Source organism: Antechinus flavipes, chromosome 6 (assembly GCF_016432865.1).
Source record: "Antechinus flavipes isolate AdamAnt ecotype Samford, QLD, Australia chromosome 6, AdamAnt_v2, whole genome shotgun sequence".
In the NCBI taxonomy this organism is placed as follows: Eukaryota; Metazoa; Chordata; class Mammalia; order Dasyuromorphia; family Dasyuridae; genus Antechinus; species Antechinus flavipes.
Window position 1 is genome coordinate 81631408 of NC_067403.1, and position 21177 is coordinate 81652584.

Here is a 21177-nt window from a genome sequence, read left to right on the forward strand (position 1 = left end):
AGAGTTGTCTATGTTGCTGAGAGTCTCACATTGCTAGAATGTCTTAAAAGGCAAGACTTGAATCAAGCAGGTGTCTCTGACTTTTGATGGATGCCTTCCATCCTTTAAGCCACAGTTCCTTAAGAGGTAATTGCTATCCTACACCCAGGGAAAGAACTCTGGGAGATGACTATGAACTACTACATAGAATTTGCAATCCTTCTATTTTTGTCTGCCTGCATTTTTGATTTCCTTCACAGGCTAATTGTACACTATTTCAAAGTCTGACTCTTTTTATGCAGTAAAATAATGGTTTGGACATGTATACATATATTGTATTTAACTTATACTTTAACATATTTAACATGTATTGGTCAACCTGCCATCTGGGAGAAGGGGTGAGGGGAAGGAGGGAAAAAGTTGGAACAAAAGGATTTGCAATTGTCAATGCTAAAAAAAATCACCTCATTATCTTGTAAATAAAAAGCTATAATAATAAAAAATAAAGTGCTTTAAAAAATTTAAAAAGAGGTAATTGCTATCATTTGTATGGTGCCCTAAGTTTTGTAAAGTAATTTACATAAATTATTTCACTTGATCCTTGTAGTGTAAGCATTACACTACATTTATGTAGTGTACCCATTGCATAAAATGTCAGCTATTATCAAGAAAATGTTCTTTCTATAACTTGGTAATTTATTGATCATGTAATGGTTCAGCTTCTTAACATCTCCAAAAAAACCCAAAAATTGTTTCTTCTACTGCATCTCCCAACAATTCCCAGCTTTGAATTTTTTAAATTAAACTTTTTTAAATCAGCAAACTTTTATTTTTCTTTTTTCTGAACTCTCTCTTCTTTTCCTTTTATTCCTTCCCTCCTCCCCTCCATAGTTTAACAACATGCTTTTGGAGAAATCTGATGGATGGAACTGCTGTCATTGTAGCAGCCCTCCTGAAACAATATATGTTAGATGAGGAAATGAACACTCAGTGATGTAACATGCCCTTATTTGCTAGGGCCTAGTAGATAGGATGGAGAAGAAAAGGGACCTTCCACAAGTCAGGAGTTATAAGTGGTCATAGTATTCATAACACAGATTTAGCAAACATGTAAAAGTTGAGCAAAAAGGCCCCCTCCTCAACTAGAAAGGTATTTTCCTCCAAAGGCTCTGCAATGCTTAATAACACTCTTAGAAATATTTGGAGATGGCTAGAAGTATCAGAGAGCAGAGTTAGAACATGGCAAAGAAAACAATTTCAAAGAAATCTCTTTATAGAGAGGCATAGAACAGAAAGAAAGCATCGTAGAAAAAAGAACATGAAAAATGTGAAATGGAATACATTATACTTTTCAGAAAACTTCATGTTTAACATAAACTGTGACAAAGTTTAAAAAACATTGATCAAGATTTCCAAATGGCTGTTCATTTCAAGCCAGTGATGAAGTCATTTAGCACACATGGTAATTGATTTTAACCAATCACGATGGAATCAAGTTACTGCACAACTTGACCCTTCCAAATTACATTCTGAGCTGATCCTTATTTTATTGCATTACAGGAGACATGCTGTTTGTTAATATAAAATGTCCTCCATTTGAGAATGGAAATGTGCCTTCACAACAGAACAACATGGTCCACCTTCAAAACACATAAGACTTCCATGCTTCCTGATGCCATTTGTTTTTTAAACACAGGAAATCTTACTTCAACTGGCTTGTCACTGACTCTTAAATATGGCAGAAAAAGTGCTATGTAGGAAAATCATATCATCCCTCTGACTGAATAGCCTTTTCTATAAAAAGCATGGTGATTTATATAAGAAAAGAGGTGTAATAATGATGATAAAACCATAAATAATAGAAATAGGAAAAAATGTTCCATATCACTAATAATTAGAGGAAAGGCCAATTAAAACAACTGAGTTTCTATCTCATACTCATAAGATTGAAACACAAGGAAAAAATGGATAACGACAAATACTGAAGAGACTGGAGAGGGGAGGGAAAAGTACATTAATGCACTACTGGTACAGTTGTGAATTGGTCCAGTTATTCTAGAAAGCAAAGTCTGTAAATTGTGCATATCCTTTCACCTAGCTATAGCATTGTGTTTCAATCCTGTCCAGTTCTTTATCATCTCATTTGTGACCTCTTAAAAAAGTTACTACAGTTGTTGGGCATTTCTTTTTAATCTAAAGATGAGAAAACAGGCAAATAGAGTTAAAGTAACTTGCCCAGGATCACACAGCCAGTAAGTGTCTGAGACTGGATTTGAACTCAGGAAGATGAATCTTCTTGACTCTAAGACTGGAATTTTATCCATTGTACTACCTGATTATCCCAGCTATAGCATTACTAGGCCTAAAGTAGATCAAAGAAAGTGAAAAAGGATTAATGTCTAATAAAAATTTTACAAGCATCTCTTTGTGGTAACAAAAAAAAATTTTGTGGAATGGAAATTACAGGAATGCCCATTTACTGGGGGATTACCAAACAAATTATGGTAAGTATAACAGAATATGAATGAGCTTGAATGAGCTGTAAATATATTATATATATATATATATATATATATATATATATATACACAATAGGCAGTTTCAAACAAAACTGAGAAGACTTGTATGCACTGACAGAAGGGACCAGAGCAAAACAAACTATAAATACAAAAACTACATTATAAAGAAAAACAATTTTGAAAAATATAAGAATTCCTACCAGTGCGATGAGCAGCTATAACTCTAGAGGATTGATACTGCCCACCTCTTGGCAAAAGAGATGATCAACAATATGCAGAATAAGATATACACTCAATACTTGCCAGCCAAGGGAGTGAGTGGGGTGGGGAAGGAGAGGAAAATTTGGAACAAATGGTTTTGCAAACAAATATGCAACATTGCATATTAATATGCATATTTTTGTAAATAAAAAGCTTTAATAAAAAAGATATAAAGTCAATGAAAGAATTTATTTAACTCAACTACCCATATTTGATTTTCACTTTATTTTTCTTTTCTGCCCCTCACCACCCAACTAGAAAAAAGCTATATAGAAAGAATAAAGAAGAATGGGGACAAAACAGCAAGAAGGAAAAAGAAAATAGGGTCATTGAGTCATCATCTTAAAAATACAGAGATGAGAAAAGAAAGAGATGCTGGAAAAAGTATCAAAAGAATAGAGATCTATGGTTTTGTGTACAATTTTCCTTTTTTATACATAGATAGATGACAGATAGATAGATTCACTTAGGAGTGAATGGAGGGAAGTGGGAATAGAGAGAAAAAGAGAGAGACAGGTAGATCATAGATAGACATTCAGATAGATAGAGAGGTAGATAGATGGAAGCAGATAGAAAGGCAGTTAGACAGAAAGACATGTAAAAATAAGCAGTATAATAGTGTTAACTCATATACTATAGAGGTATTCCATATATATTTGTGGAATATATATAGAAAATATTCTATATATATATATATCCTATTTGATATTTAAGTTTGCATTTTTTAAAAGAAAAATAGAATCACAGATTAATAGACCTTTAGATCTGAAAGGCACCTTCAAGGTCATCTAATCCAACTTCCTCATTTTATAAATGGGGAACCTGAGAATTAGAGAGGTTCAATGATTTTCCCCAGATTCTATCTGGAGACTAGTAAATAAGTGAGGAGCCTGAACCTGTCTTCTGACTAAAAAAGAATTAGTGTTTATAAATGTAAAAGTCTCTCTTTTTTTGTTAACAACTCTTGAGATATATATATTGCAAATATTCCTATTTTCACTTTTATAAATGAGGAAACAAAGATTTAGGTGAAATGAGTCACCCAACAATCATACAACTAGTCAGGGTTTGCACTGGTACAGGACCCCCTATTCGCTGACTCCCTGCCCAGTGCTTTTTCTGCTACTCATTATTGGAGGGAGAGCAATCCAATATGGCTGTCTTATAGAAGGAAGGATCACATTTAGGAGAAACAAACACTCACTTAGAACTTTTCTTCACAATTTCCAATTAGAGTTAAAAATAAAAGATTTGGCTCATTAAAAATATTCTAAATTAAAAGATGCCAAAAGCCAAGAATTAATGGAGTTGTGTTTCTTATGATAAATAATAAAGGAATAGCACAATACAAAAGATATGGAAAATAAGAACCTTAAGGAAAGTGAAAAGAAAATGGATTTTCTTATCTACTTTCCAAATTAAAAAATAATTGTTTCTAATTATGTTCAGTAGGTATGTGGGAATTACATAAAGGATCGATGAAAAGCAGATCTCTAGTCCTATTAGAGACAAAATAAGATAAATGTTAAATTGAGATTTGAGATATCTATGGTACGTGTGTGTGTATGTGTGTGTGTGTGTGAGAAAAAGAGAGAGAGAAAGAGAGAGAGAGAGAGAAAAAGAGAGAGAGAGAGAGAGAGATTTATACTAATATATACTAAAGAGTATATGGTATACTAAAGTATATGGTTTGTACTAAGTGTATACTAAGAGTATATAGTTTATACTGAAGAGTGGTATGATGTTGAAATGGGTTACCAAGGGAGATTTCATAAAGGCAGAACCTGAAGTCTTAGCTAAATTTTGTATCTCCTCCAATTCCTCCATTTAATATTTGCTGACTTGGATTGGTTGCAGAATGTTCCCCTGAGAATTCTTAGGGAATGGATATCTTGGTTCTCAAATTTATTTTGCTCATGTTCATGTATTTTTTGCATGTGAAGGATCCAGGTACAATGAACACTTAAGTTAGCATCAAGAACTGGTTTGGAGACAAAAAGTTCTCCAAACTCATTGTCCAAGCTTCAAGATTTGTCCATCTCTCCTTCTCCTTCCCCATCTCTTCCTCTTCTTCCTTTCTTCCTTAGGACTAACATTGGAGATGGTGGTTTTATGCACCAAGGAGAAGGCTATGATGGCAGAAAAGTGTCAATTTGGGAAGAGAATGCAGCTGAATGCAGCTGGGATATGGAGACTAGATAGTATGGAGCTGTTAGAATATAAAGAGTTTTCTGAAACATCTAGAAAAATGCAAAGAGCATCCTTTGAGAATCATTTTTCAGAATGATTTTACTATAGATATGCTTGACAGTAATAAGATGAATTTACAAAGTTTCTAGAAACTTTTTAAAGGACACTCTGATTTCTAGAGTTAATATTCATTTTGTATACATGTTATAATATATATTCTATACATTTTGGTGCTTGCTTGTAATTTCCATTAAGCTTCACTTTAGGTTAAAATAGTCACAACCCACATGTAATTTGTGTAATGCTAACCAGTGAATGCTATTGAAAGAATTCAATTTTTCCATTTCCATTTGATGTTTCCAGTTGAAAATCTGGCTAATTAAATGGAGAAAATAATTAATTCATCAAGTCTGTTATTTGATTGACTTGACTGCCCATAAACTTAATAACTATTTACCAAAAAATCAAACAAATATACAAAACAAGGTATAAAATTCTAAATTTTATAAGTTTCACTTGTAAATATATTTAATTAATGGACTTTATTGTATTTAATGTCCTTGTATGAATGTTTTTCCTGTTTTATCAAAAGAAAGGAAGAAATAAATTTAAGGATTTATAATCATGCTCAGCAGCAGTGAAAATATCAGCAGAAAACCACAGTTATGCAGCTATCAAATAATATTATGTGTTTGTGAAAATCAATAGTCATGGAAAGAGTTAGGTATAGTAATTGTAAACAGTCATGAAACTCAGTACTATGCATGTGTAAATGATTCTTCAGTCACTTACAACCTTCCTTTTCCCCCCTAAATTATTCTGACACTTCCTTCTTAAGGACTGACTACAGAGAAACTTTGATTTTCCACATTTTGTTGACTTAAGAGTCCTTGTTTCTTACCCTTTCCACCTCCTTTAAACTCTCGGTATATTTCAACTTTTTAAAGGAGAAACATTCTTTCTTCCCTCCCACCTTTCCTTCATTCAAAAATTCTAGAACATATGTTGCTATAATTTTACACACACACACACACACACACACACACACACACACACACAAATTCTCCTGGAATAAGACAAAAAATGGAAAAAATATGCTCAAAAGGAATAATTTATCCAAAACTTACAAACAAATGAAAACCATGTTGCAATGAAAGTGATATATACAATTTTGAACATAGCATCAATTGCTGATATGAACACCTGAAGAATTAATAGAGGGAGCTTCATAAATTGAGTGTAGTGAAAAGAATGACAGATTTGTGGTCTGTTCAATTTTGATTCTGACATGTAATAGTATATGACAAGAGTATCAGTCAAGACTTGTCTAGTGATCATGGGCAAATTACTTAGACTGTTTGATAGTCCATTTCTTCACATAAAATACTTGCACTACTTTTCCCCATAATTATTATTATAAGTAAATCATTTTTTGTAAACTTCAAACCACCAGAAAAAAAGTAGGTTATTATCATTCATCTACAATGGATCAGGATAATTGTTTCCAAAATGTGATATCCATGAGACAATCCATGGGATGTAGAAAGGAAACCACATTCTTATTTATGTTTATTTTTATCTAAAAAATATAAAATATGCTTTAAAAATATTTAGTATAATCAGCTGCCTCATGAAGTCTGTATAGCATATGATCATTAATCACAAAAGATATCTTCAGGGATGAGACAGAGGTTGGAAAAAGACAGAGACTATACCAAGTCAACCATTTGAGTCTTACAACACTCTTCAAGATAAATGGTACTATCCCTATTTTACAATTCAATAATCTGAAGTAAACAATAATTAAATGACTTATCTAAGATCTCACAGCTAGTAAGTATCTAAAGCTGGATTTGAACTTGGCTCTTCCTAATGCTAGGTTCAGTACTCTATTCACTGAGTCCTATTAGAATAATAGAAGCCTGGAGGGTTGTTAGAATTTTATAGCTTGCTTTGTACATTTGTTTGATTTTTTTTTTAAGTTATTAAGTTTATGGCCAGTCAAGTCAGTCAAATAACAGGTTGTTTAAATTAATTTTTTTTCTCCACTTAACTATCTAGATTCTCAATCTAAAACATCAAATGGAGTATTGTTTTGGCACTCTTTGGTTTTAATTGTATAGAAAGTCTTTGTCTCTATTGTATTACATTTCAATAAAAATTATTTAATGAAATAAAGAAAGAAAAGAAAAAGTAATTAAGTTTATTTTAAATATGTAACAATAAATAATTAAATCTCACCTTCTGGAAAGCACTTACAAATAATAATGGTACACATGTAGTTTATATCATATATGTATTCAAATAATGACTTATTTTATAATCATATTTATTGTATATAATTGTAGTTATAATTATAATAATTGTATAGTATGATATATTTTATTTATTTGCACGCACACACACACACATATACATGGATTGCTAGGCAGCCTGGCAGCTTTGGAGTTAGGTGCGTCTGAAATCAAATTCAACCTTGGATATTTAACATCTGTGTGACTCTGGACATATCACTTAATCCTATTTGCATCAGTTTCCTTATCTGTAAAATGATCTGGAGAAGGAAATGGCAAACCACTTCTGTATCTTTATCAAAAAAAAAAAAATCTCAAATTGAGTCATAAAGAACCAGATATGACCAATCAACTATATATACATATATATATATACATATACATATATGTATATATATCAGATTTAATGTTTAATAGTTTGATATTAGATTCATCTTTTACCAATAACAGAATAATCTAGAAAATAAGCTTCTTGAGGGCAGGTGTTGGGAGTTCAAATGTTGTGATCTTTTTCTTCTCAAAACGCAGCCAGGTGATAAAAGTTCAGATCTTTAATTATCTCCAATATAGCCCGGTTAGCTTAGAGGCCTATCTCTCTGCTTGGTTCCAAGAGCTCTTGCCACTTTGTCCTTTGCTTCTGCCTCTGCTTTCTTCAGCCTCCAGAGCCAGCACCGCTCTTCATGTCCTTCCGGTGAAATCTCGACTTGTAGCGTCTTCACTCTGAAGAACTTCCTTGACTGGCCCATTGAAGCTCTATTTATGCTCCCAAACTGCATTTAGAATATTTATTTCTGGTTCTTATTTCCTGTACAATCTTGGCCATTTGACTTGATCTCTCTAAGCTTTAAGTGTTTCATCTTTAAGATGATCTTAAAGGTCCCTTACATCAGTAAATTCTACTATTCTAAGATAAGCATTATTTCTTGGGGGAGGGGAGCGGGGGGGGGGGGATTGTGGTTAAGTAACTTGACCAGGGTCTTACAGCTAGGAAGTGCTAAGTGTCAGAGATGGATTTGAACTCAGGTCTTCTTGACTGCAGGACCAATGCTCTATCCACTGCACCATCTAGCTGCCCAAATAGCCATTATTTTAAATGTAAAAGTTTTCTAGATTATTCTATTATTGGTAAAAGATGAATCTAATATTAAACTATTAAATATTAAATCTGATATATATCCATATATATGTATATTTTAAATGTAAAAGACATTCTAATTGTTTACTACAAATTTGTGTTAGCCTTTCTACTCACCATCTAAACTATATTCTCTTCTCAATGAACTTCCAAAGAAATTGGTTCTAGGTAATTTCAGGGATTCTAATCTGGGTTTTTTTAAACACCCTAATATGAAATTTTGCTCATTACTTTATGGTGTATAAAACATATTTCTTTTATATTTTGTTGAGCCTTTATTCTACTTGTATATACCATAAGAGACATAAACCATAATGCAAGGTGAATACAACTTACACATACACCTTATAATTTCACACACAGTGAAAGATATCCCAGTTTTATAGATTAAGATCCAAATGGCATTCAGTTTGCTAATCCATCTCTGCTTATATTTTCTCCATGAGGAAATAGTTCCATAAAGATGAAATAACTTGCCTAAGATCACACAAATAATAAAAATCAGATGCAGAATTTTAACTAAGGACTTCTGAATTTAGATTCAGCATTCTTTAAGTGGTATTGCTATTCTAGGCTGGGAATAAAAAGACATATGAAAAGGGCAAAGGAAGGGAAGGAGAGGGGAGAAGAAGAGAGAAAAGGGAAGGGAAAAAAGGAAGGAAGGGAGAGGAGAAGCAAGGGAGGAGAAGGGAGGACAAGGAAAGAAAGGGGGAGGAAGCAGGAAGAGAAGAAAGGAAGGGAAAGACAAACTTCTTCCACTCTACTAAATACAACAAATATGACTAGTTGAGCCTCTGCTTCTGTGTGAAGACCTCCAAAGACTGGTAACCCAATAGTCCTTGAGGAAGCCCATTTCATTCTTGCACAAATCTAATTATTAGGAAATAGATGTTGATATCAACTCTGAATTTTTTTTCAACTTCCATATATTGCTCTGAGTGTAATCCTTTGACAGCAAATACCAGATCAATCATTTCCCCACATGAAAGATAAAGTATCAGCTCCTTTGTCCTCCTTTGTCTTCTCTTCTCCAGGATAAATATTTCCAATTCCTTCAGCATGTACTCAAGGTCTTTTTTTATTTCTAAGCAATATGCTTTCTTCCCACTGTGAGCTCATCTACTGCTATAACTTGCACAAGTTTCTCAGAAGAAAATTCTCCAAATTTTATTTTTCACTTAACCTGTGCTTTCAGAATCCCTTTCTAACTGCCTGCTGGACATCTCCACCTGGATGCCCCAGTTTTTGGTTGTCTCTAACTCTTCATGACTCCATTGGGGGTTTTCTTGACAAAGATACTGGAGTAGTTTGCTGCTTCCTTCTCTAGCTCATTTTACAGATGAGGAAAATGAGGCAATAGGATTAAGTGACTTGAATAGAGTCATACAACTGACTAATGCATATCTGAGACTATATTTGAACTCAGGGAGATGAGTCTTCCTAACTCTAGACCCAGCACTCTATCTACTATATTACCTACCTGCCTTAATTGCTTTTTAGAAAAACTATATAAAAGCATTTTTCAACATTCTGAAGCTTTTGTTCTTTCACCAATTCTTTTATTTCTATGACTCTATGATCTTACTAATATGAATATCTCCTTTCCAGTGCAAATGGCAACTCAAGTATCCATACCTTCTCCATTTTTGAAATTTTTCTTTACTTCTTTTCCTCCATAAAGCATCTATCCATCACAGTGGAGGCTTTTCTCATGGATATTCATTTAACACATGCACTATCTACCTGAAAAGGTAAAAAAGGAGCCACTTCCTTTTCTTGTTCTTGAGGGTGACTTTTACCCAACTTACTGCGTTACAGGCCATTACTGTGAATATTGTGCCATCTTTGTCCATTGGATGACCTATGATTCTTAATCTTCTGAGACTAGAGCATTTGATGATTTGTAGTCCTTTAGCATTATCAAAGGAATACCTGTATTAAAAAGCTCTGCTTTTGTGGCAGGGAAGAGTTTCAGGTCATTAAATGTGCTTAGGAATTATGCCCATTGTACATTTCTACTTCCTGACCTAAAATATATGGACTAATGGACTAACTCAATCAACTTAATTATCTAACTACATGTCATAATCTTGGCAATAAGCATTCTTCAACTACATATTTTTTCTTGTGTGGACCAGAAGATTTGGAAAGACTATAGATTATGCTGAGCATTCTGGAACAAATACAATGTAATATTTAAACCTGCCATTCCTGGAAGATCACTTCAGTCCTAGAATTTAGACCTTAATGCTACTCTCTGCCTCCTAGAGGCCCTCCCTCTGAGCTTCCATTTAAGGAGGGTGCCCATACCAGCCACCTCTTCATTTCTCACCAGACAGCAACTTTCCAGATGTCTCCATCATGCTCTTGGCTGGGTATCTTCTCTACTCATTCCCTCCCTCTTTACTTCCCTTTTGTCTTCCCCATTAAGATGTTAAGTTCCATGAGGGGAGTGGCTGTCTTTCTTTTTATTTGAATTTGTATTCCCAATACTTATTTTAGTATCTGAGACTCAGTAAGCAATTAATAAACATTTATTGATTGACACCATAAACAAGAACATCTGGAATACAAGCATCAAATAGAAACAGATTTCTGCCACACATAAACTTAGAAAATCATAAATCAATATTATTTATGTTTATTTGTATTTTTATTTATCCTGTTGAAAATTCCCCAATTACATTTTCATCTGCTCTGAGGCTACACTTAGGAGTTTTGCAGGCTGGCCATGGAACACTTTTGGATTTGAAAAAAATAGACAAAACATATAAATTCTGATCTGGGAACTCGAAGAGTCATGAGGTACCCTGAGAATAAAGGACAGTTGATGAAATATTAGATAAAAAAGAGAAAGTTGAGTCTACTTTTTTACTGAAAAAGTGTCACAAATATAAGTGATACTGTGATATAGTGAGAGAGGAGGATAACTGGATCATTGTTATCCATATAATGCAGACTGAGAATTTGACACTAAATGGAATTCCACATATATGAAAAATCCTTCCTCTTGGATTCTGCACAAAACATTTTTAGAACAGTTGCACATCTCCCCATTTTATGCTTGACTTGGTGCTGGTAATCACTAAGTCATTAAGCAAAGTTATCTCTAGGGTATCAATTAATCTTTTATAATGTGAGAGGCAGCATGGCAAAGTCATTAAAAATACTGAGCTTGGAGACAGGATGACCTCGATGCACATCCTTCCTTAGACATGTATAAGTTTCATGATCACTGATCAAATCACTTACTTTCACTTAATGCCTTGGTTTCTCTATCTGTAAAATGGGAATAATATTTAATTCTTATAGTACAGAATTGTTATATCAAATGACATAATTTATGTTTTATAGTGTTTCAAAATCTTAAAGAATTATGAAAATATCATTGCTATCATCATCATTATCATCATCATCATCTTGATATCTATATAGGATATAAGTAGTTAGAGCAAAAACTTTTAAAGCTGTGCTTTGTCCTATTTAGTCAAATGCTTGTGATTGGATAGATATGTAAGCAATAAATAATCATCCTAGGATTGTGTATTCAGCTTCAACTTATTCCTGAATTTAGAACTTCTCAGTTAACTATAAAGGAATATATGGTCTAATGTAAAGAGCAATTCATGAAAGTCTGCCTACTTGATGATGATGGTGGTGGTGATGATAAATATTTTAAAATTTGCAAAGCTCTCTACATAGGCTAATTCAGTTGATTCTTATAACATCTCAGTAGGACACTTGCTAATATTATTCTAATTTTATGGATGAGAAAACTGAGGTAATGTGATTGGCACAGTATCTGAGCATTTGAGCAGAATTTGAACTTAGTCTTACCGATTTCGAGTCTTGCTTTTTTCCCATTGTTTTATACATTACATGACTTATTCTCTTAAATAGTTGATAGAGTAAGATTATGGTACATTTAGTAATAATGTCTTCTTGATTGCTTGTCTATATTTTGATCACAGTATCATCTAAGAATATTTTTTTTAATTCTTGAAAATTACCTTTAAAATGAAACTCAAAATGGGAGACATCATGGTACAAAAGGCAGAAGACTGGCTTTGAAGCCAAGAGACTCGGGTTCAACCCTTATCTCCACCCTGTAATAATGGGAGGAGCTTGGTCAAGCCTCTCTACTTTTTAGTACCCCAGACAGACTCAAAGATTCTAAAGCTACCAATGAGTGGCTGATCTACTTTGGTGGAGATAGTTTTCATACTGTGAGTTCTCTATAATCTATGAGATCACAGGTCAAGACCAACTTCCACTTGCCCTCCACCCCTCAAAAACAACGAATTCCTGAGAATCTTTGAAACTGAGTCAACTCCAGTACAGATTTCTTTTCAGTGAATTTAGTTGATCCAGTTCGCATCACAATTTTGTCTTCTTGTGTAAACTTATAGATCATTGATAACTAAAGTATTAAAACTAAATGTTATATATCCACTCTCAGTGATCATGGATGTAAATATTGATATAACTATGAACTAAAAGATCATTTTGTGATTTTTTTAAAGATGGAAGTCAAAGGCAGCTTTTAAAAGAGAAAAGAATGTTAGGAAATTATGATAATCTAGAAAGTCAGCTAGGATATCATTATTCCTAAGTGATTTGAAAGTATGATATGAATTTTGAGTGACCCCCCCCCCCAACACTGAGGCCTATAGTCAGGATAATGCCTTTTTTTAATGGCAGCCAACATTTTAAAACTACAAGCGCTTTTGAGATCTAGTGCTAAAAAGTTCTGGCATATACTGAAGGTCAATGCTATATCCAGAAATGATCAACGATTCTCCAGCTTTTTGGAACTAAAAAGATTTTCAAGGAAAAAAAATCTGATAAAAATTATGTGATAAGATCTGGCAGCTAATTCTGGCTTTATGTGCCAACCACAGCTTTGGCCAGATTGCAATGTCAGTCAATATTTTATAAAGCTTACCACTCCCTCTTTCACTGGGCTCTAGGAAATACTGTCAACCCAGATGCAGGTTAGTTATATCCCATCAAATTCAATAGCCTTCTTAACTATCACTCTTCTTCATTTCTTATTTTTCTCTTTCCTCTATATTTTGCAGCTCTTAGCTGGATTTTACCTCTCAACTTAGACTTTAATGCCCTTTTTATATGTCATATTTATGCTTTAAGGAGACATTCCAGGCCACTGCTTTGTATGCCTTGTAATATATACCTACATTCACATTTATGGATGCCATATGCTTGTATCATTTCCAGAACTATTTCAGAATTTCCTTACGTGTAAAATTTAATAAAAAGGATTTGGAGAGTGCTTTTTTTTTTCAGGGAATAAAAGGAAAAAAGAAGTATCAATTTGAATGGAATTAAGTAGTTCTGAAAATAAATGAACGAGGGAGGTCAGTTCTCACCAAAGGTCAGGGTCAACAGCAACAGATAGCAATAATAAGAGCTTTTGCTTCAATTAACCATCAACTTTCCTTCCTTAATCAAAGACTGAAGGGACCACCTCCAAAGGCAAAAAGGTAATTTGGTCTTAACTGTCTTCTATCCTTAACATTTCATCCTCAATCAGATTCCTCTTAGCTATACTGATTAATCCCAACTGTGAATGGAGAGAACAGAGAGAGTACAGATTGGTTGTGATGCCTGAATGATAGAAAATCAGTTGAAATCAAATATGGCAATAATAGACTCATGTAAAGGTCTACTGTTGGGGCTCTAACTTATCATATATAGGTGAGTCACAGAGATACTTAATAGTAAGGAGAGCTGTACATATATGTGTGTGTATATATACATATACATATGTATGTACACATATATAAATATATGCAGTTATATCCAACTATACTTGAAAAAAGTATTTCTACTACAATATACCCAATAAGCATTCACCTAATTATCTACTTGAAGATTATCAATGAGAGAATAGCCACAGTTTCTGTAAAGAGACTATGAATAGGCTAATATTCAAGAGTAGAAGAAAAAAAGGCTGTCTACATGAGCACAATTCTTAAATCATGTGTATTAAAGCATTAAAAATATTAGTTATTCATGTTTGTCTAGAAGGAAGGAGAGAGCTCAACCTCTTGCTATCAAAAATTATAGAAAGATTATCCTTAAAGAGCTCAGATTGAATGGAATATTAACTTATATAGATTATGCAGCAAAATAATAGAAAAACTATAATCTATCCCTTCAGGTTGCTACAAATGTAGACTTCACAGGATATTTTTAAGGATGAGATGAGTTGGCTAGAATTACATACCAGAAGTCAGTTACACTTTATAAATTATCAGGTAACAAATCTTCATACTACATACAAGCCTAAGCTATCTTTGAGAATTTAGCAAATAAACTATATTTGAAATGGAACAGCATTAGAGACATATCACATTTTCCCTGATATGATATTGACTCATAAAAATTTTGAAAATATTCTTAATAGATATCACATACTGAATAGTCATCACCCCCAGATTACATGGAATAAAAAAAATTCAAAGTATAAACACATGGAAGGAGAAATTAAACCTGTGTGGGAACAGGAAAGATACAGGTGAAGATCCCTTCTGCAACTCATTTTACAGATGGGAAAACTGAGGCAAACAGGCAGAACATTCAGGTTTATAGTGACTTGTTCTCACACTGTCTATCTGAACCTCATCCAATTAAAAAAAAAAAAAAAAAGATGAGATAAATGCTTTCAGTGTGTCTACAGATGAGGAGCCTGTATCCCAACCTTTTCCTTCAATTATAAAAATCAATTATTTCATTTGCCTGAAGAATAGCATATCAAATAGGAAACATAAAAGTACAGTAGTAGAATATTCTGAGAACAATTTCTACTTGAAACCATCAAATACAAAGTTAAAAATAATGAAAATGATAACAGCAACAGCATTATCAATTATTAATTATTATCAATTATTCATATTCTCAAAAGGCTGCTACCACCAATTCCCCAGGTAGATATCTTGTATAAGTATTTGGAATCCTATGGGATAGACTATCTATACCTTATTTCTTTATATTATTAGCCTTTCACGTAATGCCCTGGCACAAAGCACTTAATAATAAATGCTTGTTGTTTGCTTACTCAATTCACTAATAAATAAAAGGAAAACCACAAAATGAAAAAGTATATAAATTATTTGATTTTATATTTTCCTCATATGTCATAAGTTGTTAAGGATGGAACAGACCAGAAACCTCAGTATTACTAAGAGTAATGAGAATCTCAGTCTATCTGAACATAATACTTGGAGCATGGGCCCTGAAAAGCATCAGCTTTCAATGATATCCAGGCATTCAAGTGAACTAACAGCCAGAAATTTATAGGTGCTAAAATTTCACAAAAATATAAATGTCAAACCTATGGGTATGATCTAAAGCAAGGAAGAATTTGATTTGGCTTATTGATTATGATCATTTGGGATTTGTCAATACATTGAAACTCTGAAAATTCTGAAAGGAAAGGCATAGATCAAATCAAATGACATTTCACATTTATGTTATTGATTTCCATGTTCTACATGGACTGGCATCGAGAATCAATTATTAAAGTTATGTCTTCAGAACCTAAAGGAAAATAGACATTAATATTATTGTTTTCAATTGTTAAAAATGTAAGGCTAATTTCTTTCTTTGAAAACTTCCAGAGATGAGCAAAGCTCAAAAATTAGTTCCAAGAATTTCTAAGTTTCATTTCCTGACATAATTTCTCATTTTCCTCTCCCTTATGAAATTCAAAGTATAATATTAATATATATTATAATATAATATGCATAATATAATATGTTATAATATAAAATTAAATTATGAAATTCAAAGAAATTTAAAGTTTGAATCATAAAAAAGAAATATATAAATAAATGCCAGTACAAAAGCAGGTACATTCTCTCTAACTTTGTGGAAATGGCATAATAGGTAAATTATGCTATTAACATTGTTATCAGGAGCAATAAGGTACTGGGAAAAACATCCAAAATGGCAGACAAGTGTGTGTTTCCAGGCAGAAAAACAAGTTGCAAAATGAAAATTCAAAATTGGGCTAATCAGGCATATTCTATTTAACTCAACAAACATACATGTGAAAGGCATTTTAAGAGACTCTATGGAGAGAGTAAAGCCTGTCAGGAAAGTTTGTTTAAGAAGCCTAGTCTCTTCTCTAATATGAGAACAATGTAGCAGCATTTTATTGATTTTGATAGGGCAGAGAATGGGGAGAGGAGTGGCTGGGGGGGTCCAGATAAGTATTTAATTTGTGTAGGAAATCCTGAGGAAGAAGCATCCTTTTTATCAATAATGATCTTCAATTGTTTAGCAACTTTAAAGTCTCAATTAAGTTTATGGGGAGGGGGATGAGGAAAACTAAAAGTCCTAAAGCTGGGCAATATATTTCCAGCATTATTGTGGAAGAGAAAAAAAGTGCTAGTGGCAATGCTTTGAGGGATATATACTGATTCTTGCATTTCTGGTTCAGAGATTCAAAAAATAGCAAAAAGTTAAAGGTGCCCTAGATTTGTGTGAGTTTCTAGAGCTAACTCAACATTTTATATTTCTATATTTAATTTATTTCAAACTAAGTTTCTTTTCTACATATGAATTTTTTAAATGGCTGACATTTTGCTTCATAGTTTGTTCAATGCAAACTTATGGATCAAACCTCAGTGTAAATAAAAGGAAGAACTTATTAATAAATCCATGGCCTTGATCCATTTGTACAACAAATACATTTAAGCAGCTTTTCAATAAATGCAGAGCACATAAAAATATAGGACCAAATACTCACCAGTTTCACAGTTTTCGGTTATAGTTGATGTATATAATTGCTGGCTACAGGAAAATCTTGCATCTTTTTCCTGCATATGGACAACCAAAAGACCGATGGCTGTTCTGCTGGGGATACCCTTATCTGTAGCCTTTACCTGTAGCCAAATAGGGAAGTGTTCTGAGGACAATTGTTTTTGAAGTTGCACCTCTCCCGAGTGTTCATCAATATGAAACAAAGCTTGGGTTTCAGCAAAATGAAAAACTACAGCTCCATTGAGACCCAGGTCTGAGTCATAGCTGATCAGTGTGGCAATGGTCTGGTTCACAGACATTTGTGAAGAGATAAAAACATCCAAAGGGTTCTGTTCAAAGACAGGACTGTTATCATTGACATCACCTATATTCACAGTCAGATGAACTGTGGTTTTTCTTGGATTTTGAACACTACAATCACTGGCCACAACTGTAAACACAAACTGGGACCTTGTCTCCCGGTCGAGACCTTGAGCAAGTTTCAATGTGCCTGCCATTCTGTCAATGGTAAAGATACCCAGAGCATCATTGGTTAGGAAGTATTCAACCTGTCCATTGAGACCGCCATCTTCATCCACTGCAGTGAGCTCTAGAATCACTGATCCCACTACAAGGTCTTCTTTCACCCAAGCTTGGTAGTGTGAAGCAGAGAAAGTAGGGCTATGGTCATTATCATCTAATACGATCACTTTTAACTCTGTTATGGAGCTTCTACCTGGGTTACCCAAATCAGAGCACTCAATAGTGAGTGTGAAATTGCTGATGTGCTCCCTATCAAGGCTGCAGGTTGTTGAGAGTTCTCCTGAAGTTTCATTAATGGTGAAATACTGCTCGGTGTTTCCTCCTATAAAAGTGAAAGGAAGACAAAGGTGAGAATATTAACACATGACAAATATCCTTTTATAAATGGCTTTCCTGGTATGCCAATCAAGATAAAAAATAACTATTAATCTACTTGCTTATAAAATTAGCTATTGTCATTTAATTTTAAATACCATATACTAGAGTTTTTGTACTTTTTTCCTTTTATAATGAGAATCTGAGCAATAAGGAGGAGAGATGTAGGCTATTTTAAAGTTATAGAACTATTGTTTAACAAATGAATATAATAGGAAATGTTTTGTTTCTAAATCAATAAATCTTATTTTAACTTTATCATTGTAATAAATGAGACTTTGTTTTCCTTGCTGAGAAATGTAAAAATAATAATAATAATAATTAAAAAGAAGTAAATAGTGCTTGTCTTGTTTTCCTTTCATTGTTTTCTAATTATATAAATATTTTGGCAGGGGGTAAGCAAACCAGGAAAAAATTTGGTCTGGACCTGTGATTAATTGGTGTAGGGAATTCCTGCTATAGAAAAAATATTTCTGAGGCATATTAGTAATCCATCTGTAGTTATTATACTTTTTGAGAGTTGCATGGGATCCTGGGAAATTCAGTGACCGTGCTTAATGTCCAATAGCTAGAATGTGTCAAAGATAGAATTTGAATCTAACTTATCCTTGTCTCTATGGCTAGCTTTTCATAGACCAGACCACACTGGCTCTCCGGCGTAGGATACCAAGGTATAGTTTTTTGGAATAAATGTAAAAAAAAAAATAACTTGCCTATTAATTACAGAAAAAAAGTTAACTAACCTGCATATATTATAAGATGTGGAGGCTGGAAAAACTATCAAGTCAGATGGCATAGAACACAAATTCAAGAGAGTTGGAATAAGTATGTTGGAGACACACTAGCTAGAACAGTAACAGGTGAAGATAGGGGAGAATTAAAAGAATTTGAGAGGAAGAGATACCTTATTTCAAACATAAGAGCTATCACTTAAACCTACACCTCTGGGATAGTTGAGGATCCAGAAGACATCTTTAATGTTTAAGTCACTAGATCAAAAGTTGAAGAAATCTATGTCAGTGGACAAGTTGATAATTTTATCCTATTTTGCTATAAGAAATAATGAGCAGGTGGATTTCAGGAAAAATCTGTAAAGATATACATGAACTCATGGAAAGTAAGGTGAACAGAACCAGGAGGATACTGTACTTAGTAAAAGCAACATTATACAAGGAATGACTTAGCTATTCCCAGCAATACAATGATCCAAGACAATTCTAAAGGTTTTAGGGTTCTGAACTCTTAGTAAATGTTATTATTTAAAAGAACCAAAAAAAAAAAAGAAAAAGAAAAAAAGATATTCAAATACAAGAGGGCAGAACTCCCACTCTATCTCTTCTCTGGATCTCAACTGTGTGCTCTGGAAAATAAAGTGTCTAGACTACATTATTCCTAAGATCCCTGACATCTCTAATATTGAATGAAATTTATATAAAGTCATGGATGTTTATTAGTTGGAAGTTGATTTTTTTTAAAGAAAGTAGATGAGTTTTTATTACAAAATCTTGGTTTGGGCACAGAATTTCTAGAAAACAGTTAATTATCCATTATATGTATTCCTTTTACTAGTTATTTTCAAACTCAACTTTAGATTATGTCATTTTAATACCTCTGTAAGATTTTTTGTCCCACCGAAAGGGGATCTCTGTGTACTACAAATAATATTTTCTAGATGCTAAATATCTACTCTTTACTCAATATGTTTTGCTGGATAATTGAGAGTGATTACTAAAATGGAAAGAAACAACATTCAGAAACTGACAAATGATATCTACTGCAAACTCCACATTAATTCAGAGACCCTTATCTCAGTCCCAAGGTAGCACAATAAATAGAGTACTAGCCTTGGGCTCAAGAAGACCTGAGTTCTCTGTGTATTAGTCACAGATACAGGAACGGTTGGATCCATGGAGTGAAATCTTCTTTTCAGGGTTCAGAAATCAATGGTTAACTTCCTAGTTCCATTGTTTTTTTTTTTTGTTTTGTTTTGTTTTTTTTTTTTTTTTTTGCAAAGCAGCACAAAAGGTTTATAGAATGCAGAGATAGTTAACCTGAAGATACTCAACAATTCCTAAATATATAAAGTTGTGATTTCTTCATTCTAACCCCAAGATGTTAGGGTATGGGCAATATTGTAACGTCATAGAGAGATACATAATTTTTCAGGCTAAGATGGGGGTAGTGTGATAGACTTTCAATCAAACATTCTGCTATAATGTTTCTGAACATAGCCCAAATGAGATTAAGAAATATTTTTTAAATAAAAGTAAAAGAAAATAGAAAATCTCAACAAAAAAGAAGACATGAGTTAAATTATGGCTTCAGACACTTTATGGCAACTAAGTGAATCCTGGCTAAGTCAATTTCTCTATCAATCTGTTTTATCAATCAAGTAGGATAATAATTGTAAAAAGTTTTTAGCATAATATCTGGCATGAAGTAGGTGCTATACAAATGTTATTCTCTTCCTTCCCAAAGGCCAAAATTAAGAAACAGTTCCTTAAGACTATAAGTATAATAATATTATATATTCTTAAGTTGTATAAGAATGTGCAGAAAATTGCAATATATTGGTTGCCAATTTGAGGAAACCCTACCTTATAAGTTTCTTCTTTTTTTTCTTTTTATAGTATTTTATTTTTCCAAATACATGCAAAAATAGTTTTCATCATTCACCTTTGAAAAACCTTATGTTCCAAATTATTCTCCTTCTCTCCTCTCTCTCCTTCTCAAGACAGATATAGGTTAAATATGTGCAATTCTTCTAAACTTATTTTCATATTCATCATGTTGTGCAAGAAAAATCAGACCAAAAGGGAAAAAACATGAGACAGGAAAAAAAACAAGCAAACAAACAACAAAAAGGTGACAATATATCCTTTGATTCATATTCAGTCTCCATAGTTTCTTTTCTAGCTATAGATGGCACTTTTCATCTCAAATCTATTGGAATTGCCTTGAATCAATGCATTATTGAAAAGAACCAAGTTTATCACAGTTTATCATCATATAATCTTGTTGTTACTGCATCCATGGTTCTCTTGATTCTGTTCACTTCACTTAGCCTCAGTTCACATAAGTCATTCCAGGATTTTCTGAAATCAGCCTGCTC

At 33.1% G+C, this 21177-nt stretch overlaps 1 protein-coding gene across 1 annotated transcript in view; it reads right to left on the minus strand.

Annotated features, from left to right (window-relative positions):
* The window catches only part of DCHS2 (dachsous cadherin-related 2), a 329685-nt gene that overhangs the window by 34869 nt on the left and 273639 nt on the right, over window positions 1–21177 (minus strand). The window contains exon 13 of the mRNA XM_051963913.1: window positions 17155–18012. Within this exon, the coding sequence (XP_051819873.1) occupies window positions 17155–18012 (858 nt within the window). The remainder of the gene's footprint in view (window positions 1–17154; window positions 18013–21177) is intronic.